General features: G+C 49.2%; 2 protein-coding genes across 2 annotated transcripts; one reads left to right on the top strand and one right to left on the bottom strand.

The window, feature by feature from the left end:
• Positions 1–93: 93 nt before the first annotated feature.
• N7478_005447 (putative GTPase activating protein (Tsc2)) lies at positions 94–4,806 on the top strand (the record flags this gene model as incomplete). The annotated part of the gene is made up of 1 exon (XM_056921661.1): positions 94–4,806. The coding sequence occupies one exon, from the start codon at positions 94–96 to the stop codon at positions 4,804–4,806; it is 4,713 nt and encodes a 1,570-aa protein (XP_056779698.1).
• A 967-nt stretch (positions 4,807–5,773) lies between these two features.
• Positions 5,774–9,038, bottom strand: N7478_005446 (mannose-ethanolamine phosphotransferase GPI13; the record flags this gene model as incomplete). The annotated part of the gene is made up of 2 exons (XM_056921660.1): positions 5,774–8,762; positions 8,875–9,038. 2 exons carry the CDS (start codon positions 9,036–9,038, stop codon positions 5,774–5,776), a joined length of 3,153 nt encoding a protein of 1,050 aa, XP_056779697.1.
• Between the last annotated feature and the right edge of the window lie 877 nt (positions 9,039–9,915).

Below are 9,915 nucleotides of genomic sequence, written 5' to 3'. Positions count from 1 at the left end.
GTATCATGCGACCACAGATGCTGACAATGTGGCGTCGATAACAGTTCTACTCCCCCGCGACAAATTTGCACTCCATCTACCGTCATCAGGCGGATGTCTTCCGACGATGCTCCATCAGTCCCCCAACACAAACCTTCTACTACAAGCTTCGCCGATGTGTTCAAAACGTTAGCCGTTGGCCGTCCGAAATCGCACTCCCCTGTCTCGATCCCAGAAAGTCACAGCGACTCCACCTCACATAACCGATTGGTTCTAGGATTCGAATCCATGCATCGTGGCAGCGTTGTGTCAAGTTCCTCGGACACTCCGAGCGGTCCGGACTTCGAAACCTCTTTGCGCAACTTGACGCAGAGGCAGAACCTCGCACAAGCTATCGACGAAGCTGAAGCTTTAGCGAGAACACTGTCTTGGTTTACTCCGGAACAATCTGTTGTACTGTGGGATGCGGCAGAGTATCTATTGCACCATGAATCTTCCGTCGATGCTCAGAAAGGCGGCGCGAAGTTGTTGGAGACGATTGCCGCTCGTCAAGATCTGACTGCCGCTGCCAGACGCTCGGTATTTGAATCGATCGCCTGTCCAGCCGAACCAGATGTTGTGGCTTCGAGAGTTCAGTCATTGATCTCCTTATCAGATCATGGCAGGAAATTAGATTTTACTACAACATCCATCCTGCACATCATATCGTCATGGATTGTTCCTCTCTATGGAGTAATTGCTGCGTCTCGGTCTAAGGCGAAAAAGGGAAAGGTCGTCAAGTCAAACGGTCTTACCGTCGAAGAAGCCGCCCTTGAGGACCTTTTCCAGTTTGCGGTGGACCTGGTTACTCTCCAGCGTAAACCACCTACTCAGGAGGAAGTCGAGCTTCTGCTTACCGAGACCTTTACTATTTGCAGGAGGACTAGCGTAGCAAACGACATCAAGAACTCGCTGTCTGTTTTTGATGCTGTCATTCTGTATTCCGATGTTCCTGACAACAGCTTTATCTCACTCCTAGAAGTTCTCTGCAGCATCCATGCATCGGTCAAATCTCTTTCTGGGCCCACATCCCGCGCAGTGCGCAGTCTCGCCAAATCTCGACGACAATCAGAGATGGTCAGCATACTTAATAGCTTCCTGAGAGAAAGCTGTGACGCGGACTCCCCGCGGAACTTGAATGTTATCCGAGGAACTCTCTACGTCTTTTCGGACCTGGTGTGTGCATACGGCCAAGGTGGCATGCCTCAAATTCCTTTCGGGAACGTCATTGATTCTCTTACCATGGTTGCTAGGAAAAACGATGGTCGAGTTGACGCTGATGTTCTGGATTTGTGCTTGAATTCTCTCGAAGGGAATTATGCAAGCGTTGTTCTGGAATCTGAATGGTCGGGATTTGTTGACCTTTTGATTCTTTGCTCGCGAAGAGTTTTTCAGGAACATGAAGACTCAGTCGCATCACCAACAAGCCCTCAGCAATCATCCCAAAAGGGCACACACGATGATATCAAGTCAAGTATTCTTGCTGCCATGATCCGGATCGCCTCCTTAATCGAGTCTATTTGGGAACAAATGAACAATGAACAGAAGCAGCAGGCTGTTCGCTTCTTAGCCATCAGTTACAAGCATATTGAACCTTCCCAATCCGAGCTGATTCTCAACATGGCCCGACAAAACCGCTCATGTCACCCTGCTGAAAGCGATGACTGGGTACACCATTCTCGTCAAATAATTGAACGATTTATACAGCCTCGGAAGCAGTCTTCCGATATCCGGATTCTAGCTTTGGATACATTGAAAGAATCGCTTGTCGAAAATGAACATCTGGTATTCTCCGAGGAATATGGCTTGTTGGACCTCCTTTTAGAGGACTTCTCAGCTGAGCATGACCTTCTTTTCTTGGAGTCCCTAGTCTCTTTTCTCACAGAGCCTGCCATACATATCAGCGATGATGCCATATTTAAGCGCTTGGTAGAAACTATGAGCGCACCGATGAAACATGACCTCATCAAAGATGAACCACGCGAGATGTCACCACGTACCGCATCTTCACCACGTCGCACGTCCACGACAAGTGTCATTGAACTAACCCTAGCCAACGTTTGTGCTGTTGGTCTTGTGAAGATGATGCTTCGAGCTTTGAACTCTTCCGCCACCAAATCCGTCATTATCTACGAGTCCCTTTTGCAAATCGCTCAAGCACCGGATCGTCCGACCGATGCTCGTCTTAGCGTCTTGAAGTTACTTTTTCGACTTAGATGTGACTCCGCTGGGTCTGTATCAGTGGTTTCAACTTCGGAGGGCGATTTTTTGATGAATGTGTTAGGTCGGAACGTCGATGTGGGCTCTAAAATGCGGGGTCCTAGTGAAAGTCCTACAAAAGAAGCTCAACACGAGAATATTCCGCCTCTCCCCAGCTCCAAACTTCTGGGGAAAGACCTCCCGCCCTCTGTTCTTGGTAGAAATACTCCAGGTAGAAGGTCGATTTCTTCCCGCGGCTCGAAGCTCACGCCTCCTGTCTGGACCTACGCTTTGCCACAAGTTCTTCCCGAGCAGCCACCAGGGGAGTCTAGCCCCTTGGTATATGCTCATGCGCAGGCAGAAGCACAGAGTCCCTCCAGCGAAGTGCCCCCGGCCCAGGTTGGGGTTCTTAAAGTCAATATGTGGTTGGAGGTTGTCATTTTACTCCTTCAGCGGGAGACCGACTGGGATGTGTACAGCTATGTACTCACTCATCTCGGTCCTCAACTTGCCAATAAGGGGTTCTTCAATAGCTCAACTCCTCAGATCAAGCTCCTACGCAGCATTCTATGTGATCAGGTCAAAAATGAGACCTTCCATGAGCCTCCTGGACTGACTGGACTGAAAAAGAGTGATGTGGCGGCTTGTATTTTCGATGCGCTATGTATGCTTGTCAGCTACCATGAACATTTTGCTAAGAGTGAAGAGGACGACCTCGTGCGAGCTTTCATGGTCGGTATCATTGGCTCTTGGGGCGCCACGTCTCGTGGGTGTATCCAGGCACTCTCTCTTTGCTGTCATGAAATTCCTGCTTCGGTTACGAAGTCTTTAATGAGCATCCTCGACAGAATGTCCAAGGTGATCACCATGTCAAATCTAGCTGTTCATATTCTGGAATTCTTGGCGCTTCTTGCACGGTTGCCTGATGTCTACATCAATTTACGCGAAGAAGAGATGCGCACTGTGTTTGGAATTTGTATTCGATTCTTGCAAACATCTCGAGAGCAACGGTATAAAGGAGCTGAATCGCCCACTGCACGTGGTCCCCAGCAACCTCAGTCGAGACTCAGTGCTGGCGCACGAGAAATCGCCACAGGTATCTCAGAAGCGGTTGACAATACTTCGGCTGAAGCTATGTCAGGTTATATCATGACGCTAACGTATCATGTTATGATTTTCTGGTACATCTCTTTGAAGCTTCAAGATCGTGCAAACCACGTCAATTGGATTACCAGCCGACTGATATTCCATGATGAGCAAGGCAAGGAGGTGGTCGAGGAACAAAGCCAGGTTCTCATCGACCTGATGCAACGTGTGGCTTTCTCAGACTTGGGAGAAACAGTTCCGTTCGAAAAGTTCCCCCCAACACCCGAAGACGGCCCAGTATCGAAGAAATCCTGGGTAGTCGGCTTGAGCATCGTGACTGTTGAGACTGCCGGCGTGTCTGGCCTAACTCAAATCTCAAAGCGCCAAGCATCTGGAACAACCTATATTGTGTATCAGCAACGAACAGCTCCCGTATTGCCACACCAGGTTCCTCCAACTGTAGATGCCCATCTACACTCTGATGATATGCGGACGGCTGTTCTTCCCAGTCACATAATGCTTCAGATGACAATGTCAGCCTTCCCAACGCCAACAGTAATGCAACCCATTCCTGTTCCAGAAGATGATATCACCAGGCGGGCGATTGCCAGTTTTGATCGGACCGACATTGTTGATGGACATAGGATTGGAGTTGTCTATCTTGACAACGGCCAAACTAAGGAGGCCGAAATTCTTGGCAACACTGGCGGTTCCCCTGACTACGAATATTTCTTGTCAGGCCTGGGAACTAAAGTATCACTTCGCAATCCTCAATTCAACACTCAAGGTCTCTATGCCGACACTGATGGTGAGGCTACCATTGCTTGGCGTGATCGTGTCACGGAGATAGTTTATCACGTTGCAACGATGATGCCAACAGACCTAGAACACGACATTCCATGTGTCAACAAGAAACGAAACATTGGCAATAACTTCGTCACCATTGTGTTCAACCGGTCTAACCTACCCTTTAATTTCGACACAATCCCATCTGAATTTAACGCTATCAACATCGTCATCACGCCTTCCAGTCGCATCGCTTACGATGAATCTGGCGCCGTCAAAGGGTGCACTGATCCAGAGAAGCTTTATTACAGCGTGCGAGTAATGAGCAAGCCTGGCTTCCCCGATGTCTCGGCTGCCGCGACTCCAAAGCTCATCTCGGGCAAAAATTTGGCAGCTTTCGTTCGTATTCTGGCTCTTAGTGCCTCGTCCTTCTCACTTGTCTGGAGCAACAAGGGGGGTGAATATGCCTCATCCTGGCGCACTCGTCTCCGTGAGATCAAGAAGGTCCGTGAGCGCGCCTTGAACCAACAAGCCCAGGCAGCTGCGGCCGCAGAGGGCGCCTATCCCGGCCAACGTCGCAACACCAAACCCAATATCTTCTCCGAGGAACCTCCCGCCCGCGCTGAGCCTGCTCGAACGGACTTTACCTCGGAATGGAACACCGCTTCCGAGGGGAGTGTCCTTCAAAACCTGGATTTCGCTCGCTGGAGCCGTTGATCTCTATCAAGCTTCCTGGCAGTGAACCCAAAACAAAACAAGTCAAAAACCCCATATATCTACCTCTTTTCCCTTTTTGCTCCCTATCTCACCTCATTAACCCCCACAACTTTATTCTTAAAAAAAGAAAAAAGAAAAAGAAACGACAGAACCACTTTGAACGACCACCCTTATGTCACGATTTCATGTATATCAATTTGCTTCTTGTAATGTACTGCGGCAGCATTTGTGAATACCCTTATTGCCCTCAAAAGTTCTGCGATTGTTACTCTATGCTGGTTATGGTTATGGTTATGGTTATATGTTGTATGTTTTCCATTTTTACTCTTTTCTTTTGAAAATTGCAGACTTCGAGCCTTATATCTTCCTTTAATTCCTTCTGGAAATCAAAGACTCTAAGAATCAGGTAGCAATAAAATTTTACTTACGAAGGATTCAATTTTCATCTTCACTTGAACTTATAGTTTAGCTTCCATGTCAAGATCATGATAAAAGCTTAGGAAAGCATTATGTAGATTTTCTATGGGGTGATTGTGTCTACTGGCACCAGTATGATAGAGCTGAGATTTTATGGGAAACAATATCGAATTTGAGTTGGACCTACTCGTTTACACTGGAAGGAAATAAACAGGTGAAGGCTTGGGTGTATCAATATTTTTGTATGTATATAATATTACATGGTTTAAAACAAAGAGCAAGGAGAAATGCCATGTGGACATGTAGCGAGAGGGAAAAAGCCCTTGGGAAAGGATAGGGCAGGTAGGATAGGATCGGACAGATCAAGGGTAGGAGGGTAGAAGGGTAGACATGTCTTCTTGTAAGAAATCATCATTTGGGGATGAACACCATTGATACCACACCCAATGAAATGCAAATGAATGCGGTACTCCAATATCAGAAATAAATAACAAGAACACCGCGCAGTCAATGCTCTAATGTTCATATATACTCGTATGAACTGGCCTCATTACCAGCCGAAGATCTCGCCAACACTGACTGTACTAAATCGAACACCGGGAACAGCGACGAGCAGAAAAACGACATCAACAACGCCGAGTACTATGGCTCCCATCATGAAACGGGGGTTGAAGATGCGGTACAGCATCAAGTGACGGCGGAGGTGGCCTGCCCACATTGTGGTAGCAAGGTTGATAGTTGCCAGGTACAAGATGTGGGTACAGACGGCTTGAACGACATCCGAAAGCAGCTTTGTGGCGGGGTTTGCGGGCTTGGCTCCGGAGGGAGAAGCGGCCACCCGGTCATGCGTTTGGAGGGGACGTTTCCAGAGAACGGTGAGGGGTACGGCGAGAGCAGCAATGATCTGAGCGCCGAAGGTGTTGAGGACAACGAGCAGTGGGGACCAAGGGTATTTGATCGTTGAGAGGGGGATGAAGGCAGACTCCCATTGAATGCTGCTGAGGGTGGCTTGGTGACCAGTTTTGAAGAAGTAAAAGGAGCCCAATACTCCAAGGACGACAGGTCCAATGGACGAATTACTAAGAGTGAGGGCATTCGTGTCAAGAATTTCGAGGAGAGAAAGGATCTGCCAGACTAAGAGAGCAATGGCGCCTTGTCCCATGGGCTTTGACATGAGGATAATAGCCAGGGCAAAGTTGATGACTAGGAAGAAGAAGCGGGTGCCATAGACATTGCCAAAACCAAGAATGGTCACGGTTGTCCGAGGCTTTTGGTCCTGACCGGCGATGAAAGGTGCTGGGGGACTGTTCGGGTCGTCTTGTGGTTTGCTCACGCTGATGCTGACACAGGGCTTTGCGTAGAGGAACGCTGCTGTGCCAGCGGCGAAAGCAATCGCAAGCACAAGCTGAGCTAGAAACACTCGAAGCGATTTGAGCGTTTCCTTTCGTAGCGGAAGCCATTCGCCGTCATCAGCACCTTCAAGCATCCAGAAGACCGAAGTGATCAGAAGACCCAGACGGAAAGCAAAGCCAATCCACAGGGTAGCTGTATCTTCGTAAGACTTGGAGCCGACGTAGAATGATCGCACGACACTTGGTAAGAAGAGCATGACTACGAAGGGAATAGCCAGCTGCCAAGGGGCAGAGATGGACGAAGTTGAAGAGGCATAGTAGGTTGAACGGCAGAAAGGCATCTGCTCCTCGCGGCAAAGACGGGAAAACGATGCCACACGACCAAGGATAATGAAGAGGACGGAGTGGTATACACCTAGGACACGATCTGTGGTAGATTTCTGACGCATGGAAGAGATACCTGCACAGACGCCAAAAGTCGTGAGGAAGAAAAGCAGGATCTCATCCTCCCAAATGGTGTAGGAGTTCGAGGCAAATCCGACAGACTGAGAGACAGTGAAGAAAAAGGCGAGCCATCCCCACATACCAGTAGGAAGAGGGACGGTCAACTGCGCTGACTTGCGCGCCAAGGCGAAAAATCCGCCCAGCATACTTCCACCAGCAGCCAGCAAGCCAGCCAAATCAACCACGCCCATCTCGGTGATCCCAGTCAAAGCTAGAGAGGCGCCAGCTAAAGCACCTCCACCGGATCCGATGGCGACGGAATACAGAAGGTTACCAGTCAGCTCAGTACGATCCACCTTCATGCCCCGGGCATACAATATCAGCAAAGAAATGCCACATAAAAGAAGGATAACACCTTGAATCATGCTGAGAACGTCAAAGCGGGCCCATAGCCCACGACAAACGCCCAAAGTATGCCGCTGATACTTGCGGTAGAGATCATGGGCAGCACGGACGGAAGTTGACTTCGAGAAACCCTTGGAGGCAGATTTCCACTCTTCTTCCGCTGCGGTCCAGAGATCGAAGGACTCCTGATCATCGCCTGCACCACGCGCAGTTGCGTATTCATGCTGGTATCTCTTTATTTGCGCGGCAGTCAAGTGGTTTACGGTCGCCAGATTACTCCAGTCATTTCCTTTTGGTCCAGCAAAGGCTTCTTCAATTGGAGAGCCGAGGTTATTGAATGGAATTGGCATGCCAAGAAGGAGGGACAAAGTCGGAACAAGGTCGATCTGAGGAACGGGACGTTCGCGGGCATGCTTAGGTGGAAGCGAAGTCTCCTGGCTGGTGCGTCCGAAGATACCACGCTTGGAGTACATCCACAGAGCGGCTTCGACTTCATCGTCTGACTCACCACCGTGGTCACCCTTGGTATCCATTCCATGATCGCCCATGACAACTAAGAGTGTATTATCGTCCAAAGCAGCAATAATGTCACGAATGACCTTGTCCATCTCCTGGAGCTTGCCAGCCATAGCAGGGTGATCGGGTCCGTAGCGGTGTCCAGCATGGTCGACACCGAGGTAATGACCGAAGATAACGTCCCACTGGCTGAGGTTTTCTTTGCGGAGGAGTGGGAAGAGATGCTCATTAACGCCGTTATCAACGGTGTGCAAATCCCAGACATTGAAGGAGTCGTACGGGTGAGTGAGGTTCTCGTCAAAGTAGCCTGGGAACAATGACTGCCAAGTATCATCACCCAGCTGGACCAGTGTCTTCCCGGCACCATGCAGCTGTGCAACTAAATTGTCCTCGTCGATAGCCGTTCCTGCGAAGTTAGAGCCCGCATCAATGAAAGTAGGCAAGGTTCCCGTGGTCAGTCCCTTGAGACGTTGCAGTGTTGTCGTGGGTGGATCCGCGATGAAGGGAAGCAAAAACGCATTGGCGGGATTTTTCACGGCTGTCTCGTATAGGACAGGAATGTTGTCGTGAAATATGTGCGCTTCTTCGCTCTCGCCTTCAGCGACGAACGGAACAGTGAAGTCGTAGCGGAGCGCGTCGATAATTATCACAACGGCTTTATCGAATGATGTCTCGTGCCAACAGCCATTCCCATCTTTTTTGCCGTTGGCTACATTGGAGCTCTCGAAGGGGAGTATTTCACATGACGATTTGTTGTCCAGAACCATGCGCGTAAGGAGAAAGCCTTTCGTGAAGAAATAGATACCGGCGAGATGCAGCAATCTAACAGGCAAGAAGCAATCCGAGGTTAGCCGCTAGTAATTTCCCGCGCGTTTTTCGATGGATTTAAGTCTTCCCAATCCAATGATCCAAAGATCCAAAGGTATTCACTCACAATACCCATACTAATACACCCAGCACGCCGAGGTGTTTGCTTTTAAACTCCTGCTCAAGCTCAAGAGACTTAAACTCCTGCACGGCATTCTGCTTTTTCTTTGCAGCCTGTGTCGAGCTCATCCCTGCAGGTAGTGTGGGGCCTGCAGGCGACCGTGAAGCCATTGTTTACTGTAATAGCCGGGCCAATAATTTCTCGCAATGGTGGATTGGACTCGGGGGTTGTGATCGTAACACGCTGTCTAGCAGACCCCGGGGCGAATTGCGACCGGACACGATAGGGAAATGAAGACGAGGGGCGCAAATCGAGTCGAGCTCAGGGAAGCCGTAAATGAGCACGGGATTTGAAGATTAACCCGTCTTCAGAACAGCTGGGCTCGCAAAAGGAGAGGGCGCAATGTAGTGGATCTGGGGGGGGAGTAGGAAGGCTGTTCGAAACGGTTGCCCCTGTCTGTGCTCTGTTGGGGGAGCGGCTTCCCTTTGAGGTGAAGACACTAAAATGCGGGCATTTCTCGCATACAGTTCAACAAAGCTTCAACGAAGAAAGAAAATAAGGAATGTTTAGATTACAAGTTGAAGAAATTCCATGTTGCGGAAGCGGCGGGTTGAGGAGGGTTCGGGGTCGGCATTTCTGATTGGCCGCGGACTCGGGTACTGGACTACACACAATAACGAAGCTCTAACTGGTTGGAATTTGCACGAATATACTGGGGAAGAATTGATTGCACATTTGCCTGTACGAAAGTGAGGACTAAATACATACATTATCCAGCTGCCGGGAATACCATATGGAGGCATAAGAAAGTAAGGGAAAATATGAGCATGGGTCATGAAAAAAAAATAAGACGCAGAGATAAGACGCCGCTCAGGAAAAAAGGGTTGGAGAAGAAGAGAAAAGTGGTCCAATCAAATGACATGTCATACGTGCTTCAACCCTAGGGACATGGCAAGGTTGAAAGCAACATAGACCGCAGATAAAAACGCCTTAAAAAACACAAAATGAAATGAGACCGATACAAATAAGCGGCAGGCCCTCTCTATA

This window comes from Penicillium angulare, assembly GCF_028827245.1.
Source record: "Penicillium angulare strain IBT 27051 chromosome Unknown utg000004l_segment0_segment0, whole genome shotgun sequence".
Classification (NCBI taxonomy): Eukaryota; Fungi; Ascomycota; class Eurotiomycetes; order Eurotiales; family Aspergillaceae; genus Penicillium; species Penicillium angulare.
Note: the sequence above shows the minus strand (reverse complement) of the source record. Positions and strands in the feature narration are given on the sequence as shown.